Genomic DNA, 16,811 nt, shown 5'->3' with positions numbered 1-16,811 from the left:
CTAGACACGTGGGACAGTTTGCCCAAGGATAGGAGATGAGGCATCAAGTTTGTTAAAGATCCAGTTAAGTCTTGAGGCAGAGAACACATCAAATAAAATACCGTGAAGTAAATCTGTAAGGGTGGTTTTGTCTGGTCTACAGCTAAGAGGAAGAGAAAGGGAAGAATGGGAGCCTATGACAAAAAGGAATTTCAGAGTTCTGATACATAAATAAGTACTAGGGTTCTCTGTGAAATATAGGATATCATTTCTGATAATATTTCTTGGGTACACCTTTATCCCTGGTATTTTGGGTGAAGTTCTGTTCGAGGTATAGATTATGATTTCAATCCAGTAGCCAGGAAACAGTAAATTATACTACTTATCTTTCACTCCCCAGAGGCAACTCAGAATAAGAGATCCCTTCTCAATTTCCATTGATAATCAAGTTCTTTCCACACACTAAGTATGGGTGCAACCCACAAGCCTATTTCCTGGGCCTTCTAATTTTTTCTCAATCCTATTTCTCTATTTAATCAGCTCTCATCTCCCATAGGTTTAATTGTCATCTTTATGCAAACAAATTCTGATTCTGTTATGTTCGAGACCCCAAGTTGGGATGGCAAAAAAAACCATGCTTTCTAGAGCCCCCATGCTGGGGTGATTAAAATATACTGTCTTAATGGAAAAGTGATGAGGCGGGACTACTAAATATGGTGGGAAAATGGAGTCTATTTATTCCAAGAACTTTCCCCTTTTTATATCCTCATATTGTTAGGTAACAAAAACAACACTGGGCTTGCACCAAGTATATACTGTGCACGTGGCACCACAAAAACAACTTGCTATTGTATGTAGTTTGCCACCTAGTATTACTCTTTGCCACCTGGTATCATTCTGCTTCAATCACAACACAAGTTGTCACTACTCCCTGACTTCTCAGGAAGTCTGATTGCCCTTAGGGGAGATGGGGAGCTGAACCAGACATTGTTAGCAGGCTCCCTCTGGGCTGAAAGGTCTTATATCTCACCCAGATTTCCCCCACTTTCTGAGACCCTCTACATGATTCTATGTATCTAAACTCAATATATCCCAAAGTGAACTCATTATCTTTTTCTCTCAATCTATATCCTTTCCCAAACTCCACTGTTCTGTGAAGGAATACTATTCTTCCAGGTTCCCCAGTTCCTAATCTCATCATTAACCTTGACTCAACTCTCCTTCACCCCACATATCCAATTAGTGTTTAAATCTTGTCATATCTACCTCTACATCTCTCAAATCTAATTCCTTCCATTCAAACGGTTTAGTTCAGACCCTCATTACCTCTCACCTGACTAATTCTACAGTCTCCTAATGAAACTCCACGTGTCAGATCTCTCACTATTTCATCTATCCTACATATTTGTTGCCCATATCATTTTCCTTGAGGATAGATCTAATAAGTGTTTTCTCTACTTTATCCATGCAAAAAGTTTCCTATTGCTTCCATGATTAAATTTAAACTCTTGTTTAGCATTTAAAACTTTTCAGGACCTGACCTCAATCCAGCTTCTTCTTCAATTATATTCCTTCTAATACTCTGCCATCTAGTTAAATGGCATTCTATTTCAAACTTAGGACACTCTTATCTCCAGTTTCCAAACCCTTCCATGGTCATACTATATATCTAGGACACACTTCTTCCTCTTCTTTTTCTCAGACTCTCTTCCTTCCTTTAAGGTGAAGTTTAAGCACCATCTTCTGTTCAACACTATTCCTGATTCCCTATTCCTAATGAAAGAATTATAAAATATTACCACAACTACTAAATATCATAAGGAAAAATAATCAGGGAGAAAACTTGTCTGTTAGACCTGAATCTCAACACAAATGAGGTTAGCTAGTCAAGAAATCATAAAAATAAGTCAATACCTGAAAATTTATCCATGTCTTTAAAAGGTAAGCTATAGACAAGTTGCTGGTCATTCTGTTGTAATGTTTCCTTTCCAAATTACCTTACATTTAACTGGATATTTATCAACTTTATATTATATATACGTTTATATGTTTTGTCTCTTCCATTCAAATGTAAATTCCTTCTCTAGGAGTTCTTTACATTATTTCATGCTTTGTATTTATACCCTATGACTTAACATCTGGCACATAGTAAGGAAATGCTAAACTCTTATTGTTTACCTAATCTCCATATGTTCCAAAATATCTCAAATACTAAACACATGTATAATAGAATGCATATTTCCATCAAAATTCATTCCACTTCTAAATTTCTACATTTCCACTATCCCTCTATATTCATCTTGATTTGTTATGCTGCAGGCAACCTTGTTTGTTCCTTCTCATGTTTCATCCCCATCTAATCATTTGTCACATCTTATTTTTTCTTTCTCTACAATCTCTCTCACAGTTATGCCCCTTCTCTTTATTTACACAGCTTCCACTTTTAGTTCAGGCCTTAATTACCTTTAGCCTGCTCTGTAATAAAGTCCTTTAATTAGTTTCTGTCTCCAGTCTCTTCTTTTTCCAATGTATTCTCTATAAGGTTCCAAAATGACATTCCCAAGTTATGGTATATGGTATAAGAATATCATTTTTCTATAAGAAATGATGAGCAGGCTGATTTCAGAAAAGCCTGGAAAGACTTACATGAACTGACACTAAGCGAAACGAGCAGAACCAAGAGAACATTCTACACGGCAACAAGATTATCTAATGGTCAATAGTAATGGGACTTGGCCCTTCTCAACAATACAGTGATTCAAGGCAATTCTAATAGACTTGGGATAGAAAAGGTCATCCACACCCAGAGAAATAACTATGGAGACTGAATATGTATTGAAGCATAGTATTTTCACTTTTTGTTTATTTTTTTCTTTCTCATGGTTTTTCCACTTTGGGTCTAATTTTTCTTGCACAACATGACAAATATAGAAATATAATTAAAAGAATTGTACATATTTAACTTTCATATTATTTGCTATCTTAGGGAGGAGAGTGGTAAGGGAGGAAGAAAAATTTGGAACACAAAGTCTTACAAAAATGAATAGAATGGTGATATCTTTACATGTATTTGGAAAATAAAATACTATTGAAATTTTTTTAAAGTGATATTTCCAAAATGAAGACCATGCTATATCTTTCTACTTAGATCGTTAGTCTCAGTCTCTCTTTCTATGTCTCTACATATGTATATGTGTATTTCCTATGCAAAAATAAATCATTTGGTGCCTAAAAGATAGATATGCAAAGAGTACTATAGATGGATGCTACAGAATGCTCACTCTTGCTCCTCCCAGATATTAAAGGAGATGAAAGAAAGTATACCCCAACTTGAAGAAGATGCCCTGAAATCCAGCATCTTCTGAGGGAGATCCTAGAGTGATTTCCATAGGTGCAGGAAGGATAAAAAAAAAAAATTGAGGGAAATGAATGAGATGAATGCAAGTATGTTTTAACATAAGTTGGAGCTATGAGAAGTAGGATAGAAGAGAAGCTCCACCAGAGTATAATATACTCTACAGGAGGTAAGGCTAAGGGAAGACAGAAGGAAAGTACAGTGGATAGGAGTAGGGCAAGAGAATTGTGTATTTGGAATCATAAAATATAGGAGGGAAAAATAGGGTAAATACTTATGGATTATCATCTAGACAATGTGTAATTAGAAGAATCCTGCATGTGAAATATAATTGGCTCTTCATCTTGCCTTATATATTAAAATCCAATTCCTACACTAGGTCCTAGAAGTAAGAAGCCTAATGTCTGAATGTCCTGCTCAGCAGGGTCTAGAAAATAAGAAGTCTGGTGGTCTGGGTGTTCAATGGTCATGAATTGTTGGAATCCTTACTAATTGCTAACTAATTAGAGTTGATCTAATCTTACAAGAAGATGTTTTGGGCAGAACCTGAAACAAGGTACTAAGTAGAACTAATTAATACAAGGCTTGTGTTCACACCTTTACTCATTGGAGTTCAATGAGTTCACACCTCCCTTGAAGCTCTTTGGGAGCATAAATAGAGCTTCAATGGGCCAGTCAAGGAAGTTCTTCAGAGGAAGAAGCTACAAGTCGAGATTTCACTGGAATGACATGAAGAATGGAGCTGGCTGGAGGCTGAAGAAAGCAGAGGCAGAGGCTGAAGGACCATAACTTTGGATTTGGCGACATTCGGAGAGAGCTCTTGGAACCAAGCAGAGAGATAGGCCTCTAAGCTAACCGGGCTATATTGGAGATAATAAAAGATCTGAACTTTTATCACCTGGCGGCGTTTTGAGAAGAAAAAGCTCACCACAATGAATGGTAAAGGGGCTGTTTTTCTCATTTATTTTGACAAAGCTAGGCAAAATAGTAATTCCCCAGATGGCAACAGATTCAAGTTTTGAAATCCATTCCATTCGGTGCAACAAAAGAACTGAACAATGATTCAAGGCAGAGTAGCTGTATATTCTCAGGCAATGGATCTCAATATTAGGGAACAGCATCCAAACTTATTCCCTAACTAAACTAAGTCATCAGTCAAGAAAAAACAGTTTTACCTCCCAATTCCCTCCCCCAATGACTCAGAGCAAAAAATTTCAATGAGACAATGAGCCTCTAAACTTAGGTAGGGCTGTAACTGGAACTTCTATTCTTTAACAATTAAAGCAACATGACTCCCAATAGAAATGATGACACCCAAAGGCTCCTATGTTCTCTTCTTATTGTCATATACTCCAAGAAAGAAAAAGAGAAAGACTCAACTATTATTTTATGATACATACATTGCTTCAAAACCTTCTACAAGAAGGCTTCCCTAATCCTTTATTCAAGTGCTTTCCCACTTTAAATTATTCCTTATCATCTCTCAAGAGAGTATAAGTTTCTTGAGGGGAGAGACCGTCTTTTGCCTTTTTTTTTATCCCCAGCACTTAGCACAGTGCCTGGTACATAGCAGGCACTTTATAAATGTTCCCTTATTGATTGATACCAAACTTTTCAAAATGTGGTCAATATAAGGAAGTTGTAGTTCCAAGACCAGAAGAATAAACGGTTTTCTTTCTATTGATATGAAATAGCAGTCAGCCAATAAATAAAGTATGTGCCTTCCATGTGCTAGGCACTGTGCCAAAAATGCTAGGGATACAAAGAAAAGCAAAAGATGATCCCCACTCTCAAGGATCCAATCCAATGAAAAGCAAATACAATGGTACCTCAGTAATCATTATTAATTGGTTCCAGAAGGTACAATGAGTGCTGAAAATGACAAGTACCAAACAAATTTTGTTATACGTCTGCATACTCCAACTATTCCTCTCCACCTAATTCCTCAAAGGGGCACTGAGGCTTCCACCTTGGATAATTAAGCCAGGGCAGCCCTGCCAAGGACTTTTTGACACAACTGTAAGAGAAACCCCACACCATTCAAGCTTCCTGGATAGAGGAGGGATGGATATGAAGGCCCAACCCCTCTGCTGCCCAGGAGTCCTGACCCTCACCACTGCCGCCATTGCCACTGCTCTTACTCCTTCTGCTTCTCCCCCTGCCAAGCACCACAGTCACTCTACATGCCATCTGGTACTACTATTTAGGGAGGCAGGAAACTATATGTTGTACCCATATCATCCAACAGGAAATATAATACCTGACCTTCAACACACACAATCTCAGTATTGTGGGCTCCAAAATACCAGTTCGGTCCACTACCACCTTCAGTGAGGAAGAGGTGCCTGCAGCCAAGAGGCAATAGCAGTGGCAGCAGGGGCTGGGCAGTATGCCTAGCCAGCCTCACATCCCTCCTGCTCAACCAAGACAACAACCTAAGTTCAACAAGGGACAAGCTAGAGTTGAGTCTTGAAGCATTTTTTTTCTCCCTGAAATGCACCCAGGACTGAATTTGATCAGTTTCAAAGTAGAAGTTGTAAAGTATTACTATAACTTGGTACAAACTACATCAAAGATAGACTGAAAATAATCAACAAAAGGAAAGGCACTAGACTCAAGAAGAATCAGAAAATGTTTCCTATAGAATGTGAGATTTTAACTGGAACTTGAAGAAAATCAGCAAGTAGAGATGAGGAGGGAGAATATTTCAGATATGGGAGAGAGCCAGTGAAAATGCCCAGTTGAGAAATGGAATTTCTTGTTTAAGAAACAACAAAGAACATCACATTAGAAGAACATGGAGGAAGAAGGTGATAGAAGGTATAAGAAAATAGGAAATATACTTCAATACTTTCAGCTATGACCTCATTATTATGGGCACTACCTCAATAATAAAGTAGAGGTAATGCATAAATAATAATTTCTAAGAAATCAATGTGAAAATTTATCATTAGCCCAATACAAAATAAGCCTCATTATAGCATTTCAGTTGCACTTATTCAAAATTATTGATTAGCGAATACTGATTAATTTTAGCTTAAAAGAACAAATAAGACAAGAAAAAATTACAGTAAAATGTGAGAAAAAAATGATTCTAATTGTATTCAGCTAAGAAGTGGAGACACTATAGTGAATAATCAAATCTCTTTGGGTTTTGTGTAAATTATAAAGCACAGGACTAATGTGAACTGCTTAATGCTGATGGTTTTCTACTTAAGATTCATTTTGGTTATATACTATAAATGTCTTGACAAAAGTCATTTCTCAGGGAGTTACTTTATCTGGTAATCAAATATCAAGTATAAGTTAAGTAACTTGGTACAACTGATTTGGTTTTCTCAACAGGCTGGGTATTGTTCAATAGAAACAGTATCTCACGTGCCTCTATATGACTTTTCTATTTTCCAATTTGTAGAATATGTTGTAGTTGTCCTAAGCATACAGTTAAAATACCTTAATAGTTTACAATAATTACCTTGGGATCTCCAAGAACAGCAATACCCAGTGATAGTTTTCGTTTCTGACCTCCACTTAATTTTTTTGCTTGGTTATCTTTGATGGCTTGCATATCCAAATCTAGTAAAACTTTCTGTACCTTCATAAAAAAAAGGGAGAGATTATCAAAAATGTTATTGTTCTATAAGAAAATTATGAAATGGACAGTTTCAGAGGAAATGGGAAAGACCACTATGAACTCATACAAAGCAAAGTAAATAAAACTGTGAGAACAATTTGTATGATGATAAAAACATTACAGAAAAAAAATACTCTGATCAATTAAATGATAAACCACTTGTGTCCCGAAATCTAAAGATGAAATATGCCCCGTTCAGTAAGGTGAATTTAAGATGAAAAAGGACACATATTTTGGGGCAAGACCAATATCAAAATTTATTTTGCTGGACTATGTATGTTTACTATAAAAGATGTTTTTCCTTTATGTTATTATTCAGTGGAGACAAAAAAATGGCCAATAAAAAATAAAGATTGTTAATGATAAAATAAGTTATTTTTTCCCAACTATACATATATATGTATATATGTGTATATGTGTGTATATATGTGTGTGTGTGTGTGTATACAGAGTGAAATCAATTTGCTTAATTATAAATATTGCTTTGAAGGTAGGAGGATCATTTTTGACATATATTTACCAAAAATAAAAATAAAAAAACAGGTTAACTATGCTCTGTGCTGAGAATAATCTTACACATTATGAATAGCAGTTTTTAAATGTGGTATAAACAAAATTTGCCAAAGTTTACCCTAATATTCTACACTATCTATTTAATTGGTTTTTTTAAGCTAACATAAACTTCTGAATTAGCATGAGGCACTTTGCCTTCGGGGTACAGACTTGTTATCACTATTTAATAATATATGCAAAGTAAAGGTATGATTTTCTATTTAAGTAGCATACCTCTTGTATCACGCTGTTGGCTGGAATCCCTTTGATAGAAGCCAAAATTGACAAATTCTCTTCCACTGTCAGTACATCAAAATTTATATCTAACTGTGGGCAAATTCCAATCATTTTTCTTGCTTCAAACATTTCATCAATTTCTGAGACTCTATGTCCATAAATAGATGCAAGCCCTAAAAGCATAAGAATAAAAATTATTTTAAACCTAAAACCTTTACTCTTAATAAGATAAACTGTTAGAGCTATTAAGTGATTAATGATACAAATCTATTTTTAAATGGTACTCATCAGTTTTCAATTTCTATCAAAAAATATTAGTGCATACCTTTTCATTTGTACTTTGAATTCTTTAATTATTCTAAATTGAGGGGTAAGAATAAAATAAAATAACTAAAAATTGAAGTAACTTTTTATAAATAAAAATACCAGACAATAAAATATGAAAGCTTTATTTTCAAAGTAAACTATTATATTGTTTTATATAACTGACATTTATAAAGCACTTGAAGATTTACAAAGCACTCTCGTGTAAATGATCTAATTTGAGCCTTGAAACAAAGACTTCTGGCACCATTATTTCCATTTTACAGAGGCTCAGAGTAGTTAAAGGACATGGTTCCAAAGGTAATAAGGGTCAGAGTTAGGTTTGAACCTAAACCTTCCAACACCCTACCTACCAAACCACATTATCTTTTAGTAATTCCTTTAGTTTACAAGAAAAATTTAGAATTATCATTTTACAGGTAATAGACTACCTATTCTTCTTCAAATGTGAAATCTTAGATCTTTTGGCCTATCCTCTCTACTTGTGTCATATACTTTGGAAGCTTAGAAATATTTCCATAGGTATATAATTTTATGTGCGTTTCATTTAATCTTGCTCTAAAACTGATGAAAATACTGACTTAAAAATGTCACATATAATGACTGATAATATCTAATAGAATGTGAAAAATATTCAGTTAGAGTTTCAAGTACTACTGACCATCATCATCTTTTAGAAGAAAGAACTAGCCCTAACCATACAGTTTTAAAGGGGGCTAAGACTAGAAAGTGGCTTAAACCCACTAGGGTCAATGATGGGGAAAAGGTTTTTGTACCTGCTTAGTAGGCTCATTGCATACTATGACACACTTCAAAGGCAGAGATAATGGCTATTTTTGAATATGGGATATATGACCAGGAAGGGGAAATATATCTAGGAACAACATATATGGGATGGATGAGGAAGACTGTAAAGCAGAACTCTGAAGGAAGAAGTAGAATTATCTTTAGAGTATAAAAGCTTACTTTCTTTTCTGTATCAGGATGTAGAATTCATAGGAGTTTTAACACTGCAATTCTGCAGTTTTTGGTAAAGCTTTAAAGTTAACACATTCACATCAACTCAAAATATCAGCATCATTTGGTATTTTTGCAGATTTTCTAGAATATATCTGAGATTTAGATATAATAGGACCAAAAATCCCTGACAGCAAAGCTTAGATGGCTACCCCTGATTCAGCATATTTTATCCAACGTGTGATAGAATTTAGAAATTATGCTCCTCTGATCTTCAGGGCAGTCTGTATAAGATTTCTAGATTCCCCTTTGAAATCGTCTTGCTATTGCTACTTCATACTAGCTGAGAGGGACAGGATGGAGAGGAGTTTGGGGAGACCAAAACAAAATCAATTTTAAAAACATTTGATGTGCTTAAAAGGGGAAAATTCCACATAAAATCAATAACAACATGTTTTTTATAAGTCCAAATTAAGTAAGACTGGAGCATACCAATGTTTTTCTAAGCTGGGGCTTGTTTTCCTGGGGATGTTCTCAAAGAGTACTCATAAAATGTTCATTAGAATTAAGAACTGTGAGATAAACCAAGGAAAGGCTATAAAGTTCATTAACATCATCTTCTAGCAACTGTCAATCATGGGGCTTGTCTCAAACACCATAATACCTCTCCTTCACCAATTGCAGCTCAAATCACTCATTCTCCCTTCTCCTGCTACTGTGTCACATTTTAACTTTCCCCTTCAGAGAGGTAATGATGTGATTCCAACAGGAGAGTCTTAGCAGCACATATATACATGTGTCACTGAAAAAAAACCTGTGTCTCTTTCCTCATCTTTAGCATTATTCCACTAGAAAAAGAAAAATTAATGCTAACAATGGACTATGAAAAATTCTGAAGACCGCTAGTATAAAACTACTTTTACAGAAAAAACAAAACATCAATGTGAAAGAATCCTTTAAAATACTTAAAGACAGAAGTTATAAACTCTTACCATCTGAAGGTGGGCAGAGTCCACAAAGAATGTTCATTAATGTGCTTTTTCCTGTTCCACTATGGCCAAGTAATGCTGTAATCTGACCTTCATATATGTCAAAGGATAAATCTAAGTAAAGAAAGAGAAAACTATGAACACAGAAATAGCACAGATGAAAAAAATTAAGAGTGATTAAAGGGTTTATAACAATGGAGCATCACTGACTATGACAAAGAAAAAAATTTAAATGTTACCTTATTATGAAGCAAAATAAGTAACATTATTGTAAATGACTGAAAATTAAAGAGTAACAGAAACCTAAGCTTTATTTGTTATATTTCAATATATATTACAATGGTATGAAAGCTAGGAAGCTAGTATTTCTTCTGGATATGAGTTGGTAATGTCAAACTACTTAAGTATATTGTACTGGACAAGAAGGGGGATAGAGAATTAAGAGATAAATTGCCCTTAAATTAAACCCAGAAAAGTAGCACAATATATGATTTTATAGAAATTTTCTGTATGCAGAGGCCCAAAGAGTATCAAGGAGAGAAGATCCAAAACTTAAAAGCATTTACTACAATTCAAAAACAGAAAATTAATATTGAGATTATTAAAACCACATGATTTGACATAATAACCAATGAAACTGTGAATCAGTCTAACATATCATTTTGGAATGATGAGAGAAAAAAGACTAAGCTGTTCACTCCCTTCAATCCAGTGATCCTACTAGGGGATACATACTCTAAAGAGGTTAAAAATAAATAAATAAATAAATCTCCAATAAAGACTCACATATTTATTATACAATATATTTAGAGGAGTACTTTTATATGACAACAAGAAACTTAAAACAAAGTGGGTACCTATTTATTAGTGGGTGGCTAAGCTGTGGTATAGCAGTATAACCATATTATTATGCAATAAGAAATCACAATTAAGGGGAATTCAAAGAAACTTGAGGCAAGTGGAAGAGGAGACAGAGCCCTGGACCTTCAGTTAGATCTAAATTGAAATCCACTTTGTAACTTAGTAGATATAAATCACTAAGCAAACTACTTACCTGCTATCTGCTTCAGTTTCCTCAACTGTAAAATGGAGACAGTACTTACATCTCAGAGTTGTTATAAGAATAAAGTCAGATAATATTTGGAAAGCTCTTTGCAAACATTATAGCACTATAAAAGTGCTATCTTAATAACGATATCTGATAATCTGATAATCTGATGTTGAAAGTAATACAGAAAAACCAGAAAAACAATATGCACAATGACTACAACACCATAAGTTAAAAGATCACTAAAGAAAACCCAATCTCTGAGCACTATAAAAACTAATAACAGTTTTAGCAACCAGATAATGAAACATATCTTACTCCCCTCAGAGGAGGCAAGAGACTAAAAGACAGAATTGTGACAGATACCATTTGACAGTCATGGGGCATTTTTACAAAGGAGGATTTAATACTTTCAGAAATGATCATGATATAAAAACTAAAGGCATCATTAAAATTTTATTTTTAAAATACTCATAATTTTTAAAACTATTTCTTCTTAAATTCAATGTAAATTAAATGAGAAAATCACATACTTCTTAGTGCCTCCACAGTTTCACTTTTCTTTCTGAATGTTTTTTGAATGCCACTGATTCTGGAAGACATTTTAGTGAAAAGAGAACAGAAATTGAGAAAACAGAGTAACATACTACCATTTTGCATCAAACATTGATAAATACATAAACTAATTTAATAAACGACCAAAAGTTGAATTTTTTTGTAAGTTGCAAAGGAAAACATTCTCTTCCATTCTCAAAATCTGAAGATATTCTCTGTAACTCTAACAACAGCATACTTCATATCAATAGTATATCATTATTTTAGTGTTTTATATATATATATATATATCACTAGTCATTTTGCTCTAGTTTCAGCCCTCTCAAAAAAAATTCAATGACTTAATATATAATTCAAACTGCTAACAGTAAGAAAGTCAGACAATATTAAATATATTTTCTTCCTCATAAAATTTTTTTCATCAAGAATATCTCCATGTTTGATTGTAAAAATTGTGCATCAGTGACCAGAAGACAAGCCTTGTAGTTCAAAACCCTGCACTATTGTATGTTCAGTTGTTTGAGAGAGATTTAGTTTAATATGTTTGATTTTAGTAACCTAAGGCTCAGAGAAGGGCAATATCAGACCCACAGGCATAACTGAAAGAACTGAGATGCCATTACTTAAAGAACTGTTAATGGCCTTTTAAAAAAATCATTATAAATTGAATGTGGAATAGCTAAGTAAATTGTGTTACATGAATATAATAGACTCTAACAATACCATAGGAAATCATGACTGAATAGTTTAGGAGCATGGGAAGACTTAGTAAAGTGAAGCAGAGAACCACGAAGTATAACTAATAAAACAATATACATGCTGACTATAACAATAACAATAGAAAAAAATTTAAAAATCAGTAATGCATAATTATAACCAAGATTGGTACTAAAAATTAGTTGAGGAAATACAACTCTAATCCCCTTCTTTGCAGGAGATGGAGCATATGGGAATGTTGTTTATATTATTATAAACTTAAGTTTACCTGAACTTTTTTCCTTTTTTTATTATTTATAACTATAGATGGTTTGCTAGGTAATGGAATCAGAAGGAAGGAGAATCTTATTTGGAAATAAAGTAAAACGTAGTATAGCAGTAACATTTTAAAAATAAAAATCATATAGAATCAAGGGTTCCATATAACTGGAGATGGGAAAATGTGGTACAATTCTGAAATGAGGGGAGAAAATAAATTACAGATTAGTAAACCTCTCATTTTATTCATGGAAATAAAATTTAAAATATATTACTAAAGGCATAGTTTGGGGCATTCTTAAAATGGAAACAATGATAATTAACAGTACTGAAAAGTCAATTTGAGTTCCCAGGAACTGTCTGCTGGGATGTTTCACAAATTCAAGGCACTGCAACATACGAAGTACTAAACATGAAAATGTTAATTTTTAATTATACCTAAAATATGCTTTAGAGAAGAGACACTGGTTTAGGACAGCTACAACAGAGTAAGGTAAATCTCACTGGCTAAATAGAGAAAATATCTAAGTTCAGGCAGGGGGCAAATTCAATCTGACAAATTCTAAAGGGCTGAGTCATTCAGAAAAGAGGGAAAAATTAAGTGTTAAGTCTAGTTCTCTGTAAGTATGTGTAGAAGAGAACTTTAAAAAATTCAACTGTGTAATTTCCCTTTCGATTGCTATTTTAAGCCTCCTTTTATTTCTAGGGAACGGGGGCCAAGAACAATGTACGTATGCCTTCTTCCACAGTCCAAACAGCATAAGAGAGAAGCCAGTTAAAAAGCAATGGTATTAGAGGTAGACAGGACAGACAATAAAAGACCCGTGGTATTACAGAGAAACCCTTTTACAATAAAATTGCATCTTGAGACTTTGAATTTTCTATGGTCCTTAAAATTACAAAGCTTACTTGAATTTCAGATATGGAATAAGACCTTCTCTTCAGTCCTTCCCCCCATGACTTTTTTTTGGCTGATAAGTCAAAAGCAAGTACAATTTTAAAGTTCAATTAATTTGATTTTTAAAATATGTTCATTGAGATTTCAATTATATTAATATGTTCAAAAGTATTCCAATAAAATGTAGGACTACTTTAGATACCATGCAGAGAAAAAGAGGAATGAATGAAATGATAAAAAGTAATATTTATTCTACTTGTTCTTTTCAGTTCTGCAAAATGAAGGAAGTTTCAGTCTGTTTATTTCTATCTACACAGCTTCAAAGTTTTAGTGAGTGAACCTGCAAAACATCTCTTACTCTAAATTATTTGATTTTTGGTGATGTAAACCAAAGAAAAATGATTCTCTAAAGAAAACTGATTAGCAAAAATATTTTTTGTTTAAAATGAATAGGCCAAATTTTAAATAAAAATTTGAAAAAATATTCAATCCCACAAATAAAGAAATGCAATTTTTTAAACTGTGAGGTTTTTATACATCAATAATTGCTTGTTGATTTGGCCAAAAGAAATAAAGCCAACAAAACTCTGTGGTGTCAAAATTGTGGTAAAAGAAATACACTTATACAGGTTATAAAAAATATAATCCTTTTGAATCTGATAATATATACAAATGCAAACAATTACAAAAATGATCTATCCTTCAATATAGAAATCTATTTTAGTTTTATTTTTACTATTAACATTTAACCTATTAAATATTTGTCCTTAAATATATAATAAAATTTGGATTATTCTATATTTTTAATGTTCTGGTCTGCAATATCAAGATAAGCAGTATTTTCACAAAATCACTGGATGTCAGAAGCAGAATGGAACTCGGAAGTCATTTAGAACAATCTATATATGATCAATTCCCTTCTCAACAAACACAATTAGTCAAATAGCCTTTGCTTAAAGACTTCCAATGAGGTAGAACCCAATATCCCCTGAAACTGGGTATCCAACTTTGATTAGTTCTAATTCTTAGCAATTTTTTTTTCTTATGTCAAGCCTAAATTTAACTTTTTTCCAACTTCAATTCAATTCTCTTCATTAGCCTACAAGAATATGACAACCCTGGTATTCACACCTCATCAGTACTCTGGATAGTGGGCAGAGAAACTCCTTCATAAAGGAGACAGCTCCATTCAGCCATCTCTTCTTTTTTCATCCAGCTGTTATATTCCACTCCTTTGGACTTTATCATCATGGAGATTATCTTATTAGATTCAGTCCAATATTCCAATCTCTAAATGAATCCCTAATGTTAGCTATCCTTTCCCATTTTGTTACCATCTGCAAATCCATTAAGAATTGCCTCTATTCTTTTATTTAAGTCACTGACAAAATGCTAAATATCACAAGGCAAAATACAGATTTCTGGAAAAAATCAACTAAAGACTTATTTGTAGTAAACATCATTTACATTAATCATTACTATTTGGGTCCAATTATTCCACTACTTCCAAAATCGCATAAATAAGCTATCATCTAACTCATGTGATTCTATTTTGCATCATAGAATTCAAGATTATTAAATGCAATACTAAAGTTTAGTTTTTCTAGATGTTCATTACAATCTCATTATTAAAATATCCTAGAATTTTGCCAAGAAATCAAGATAAATCCCCTGGCCTTTATTTCTAAGACTATTCTTTTTGTGGAAAATGAAGTTTTTTCCTTCTCTAAGAACTTTATTATCTCTTCCATTTTTCAAAAATATTTCAGTGATCACTGACAATGGCCCAACAGTCACAACTTCAATCAATCAATAAGCACTTGTCAAGTACTTATTATGTGCTCTGTGCTAGTCACTGGGGTTACAAAAATAAAGAAAGAAAAAGAAAGAATTTACATTCTAATAAATACATATAAGTATATGCTGAATAAATATAAAATAAATTCAAGATAGGAAAGGAGGTACTAGTGAAGTGGGAAAGCACCCCAGATGGGACTGTGAGAAACATAATCTTGAATCTTTGTAGTTAGATGTTTATTACTAGTTCTTCACACCCTAATGCAAATGGCATTTTTACAGATGTGCTGTCCTAAAAACCTAAGACCTTGACAACTTGATAAACATAAAGAAAAACTATCTTATTGCCATCTGGGAATGGTACCCTTAGAGTGATAACCTTATTGCCGTCTGGGAATGGCACCCTTAAGAGTGATAACCTTTGTCTCCTGTCTAGAATAGAAATTCCTTTTATTATGACAAATGTATCAAGAAACATTTTGATGTCTCTCTCTTCTTTCTATAAATATGTGGCCCTGAGACCACTCATTATTGACCCCTCCTGTCCTGGTGCGGGAGATCAGTTCTGACCATAATAAATGCTCTTAAAAACTTTCATTATTTTGGCTGTCCTGTATTTTCTCTTGAGTGGACACTTCACTAGCAGTTAGAAAGATAATATAATAAAAAGTAATATTTAAAGTATATCTTCAAGAAAGAGAGGGATTCTATAATGGATAGGTTAGGATGGCACTTATTCCAGGAATATGAGATGGGCAGTACAAAGACAAAAGATAGTATATGGAGTATCATGTGAGAGAAACAGAGAGATGATTACTATTTCTGAACCACTGAAAAGTGCCTAAAGGTGAATAATATCCACTGAGGCTGGAAAGATAGATTGGCAACAGATTTCTCCTTCACATAACTGCAAAAGAGATTCTGATGAAAATTTGGCTATGACTATTCAATCAATTCCAATGTCTTCCTATTGCCTCTTCATTAAAACACCAACTCTCTTGGCTGGTGTTTTTAAGTCCAGTGCAACTGGAATGGAGAAAAACTTGAAGCAGAGAGACTTATTAGGAAACCAATGTAATATTCTAGGCCGATATAATGAAGGTTTGACATACATGGTAAGCTGAAAGAATAAAGAGAAGAGATTAGAAAAGAAAGATGTGCTGGTAAAAATGAAGGGATCTGGTAACAACTTGAATACACAAGATGAGGAAGAACAAAAAGATAATGATAAACCTAAATTTATGAATGGAGTTGAGGGAAAAATAATGTGTTTTGTTTTAGACATACAGAATCTAAGATGTCTCAGAGACATCCAGTTTAAAACATCGAATAGGAAGCTGGTGATGTGAAATTTAAGTTCAAGGGACAGTTTAGACTCAGTGATTTCAATTCATCAAGAACAATTCAGTGCTGCCTAATTATCTCTTTATTCATCTAGGGCCTCAGGTCTATACTAGCTAACTTAGTCCTGTCTTTTACAAATCCAAAATAAATCTACTTGGCAAAGAAAA

The 16,811-nt window shown here is 33.6% G+C and overlaps 1 protein-coding gene across 4 annotated transcripts in view; it reads right to left on the bottom strand.

Moving 5' to 3' along the window:
• The window catches only part of ABCA5 (ATP binding cassette subfamily A member 5), a 114,158-nt gene that overhangs the window by 56,102 nt on the left and 41,245 nt on the right, over nucleotides 1-16,811 (bottom strand). For all 4 annotated transcript variants that reach the window (XM_051995224.1, XM_051995222.1, XM_051995223.1 and 1 more), the window contains 4 exons: nucleotides 11,609-11,667; nucleotides 10,031-10,141; nucleotides 7,755-7,930; nucleotides 6,810-6,929 (listed from right to left, as the gene is read on the bottom strand). In XM_051995224.1, the coding sequence (XP_051851184.1) occupies nucleotides 6,810-6,929; nucleotides 7,755-7,930; nucleotides 10,031-10,141; nucleotides 11,609-11,667 (466 nt within the window). The remainder of the gene's footprint in view (nucleotides 1-6,809; nucleotides 6,930-7,754; nucleotides 7,931-10,030; nucleotides 10,142-11,608; nucleotides 11,668-16,811) is intronic.

This window comes from Antechinus flavipes, chromosome 4, assembly GCF_016432865.1.
Source record: "Antechinus flavipes isolate AdamAnt ecotype Samford, QLD, Australia chromosome 4, AdamAnt_v2, whole genome shotgun sequence".
Classification (NCBI taxonomy): Eukaryota; Metazoa; Chordata; class Mammalia; order Dasyuromorphia; family Dasyuridae; genus Antechinus; species Antechinus flavipes.
The sequence above is the reverse complement of the archived record's forward strand: the minus strand, read 5'-3'. Positions and strand labels throughout refer to the sequence as shown.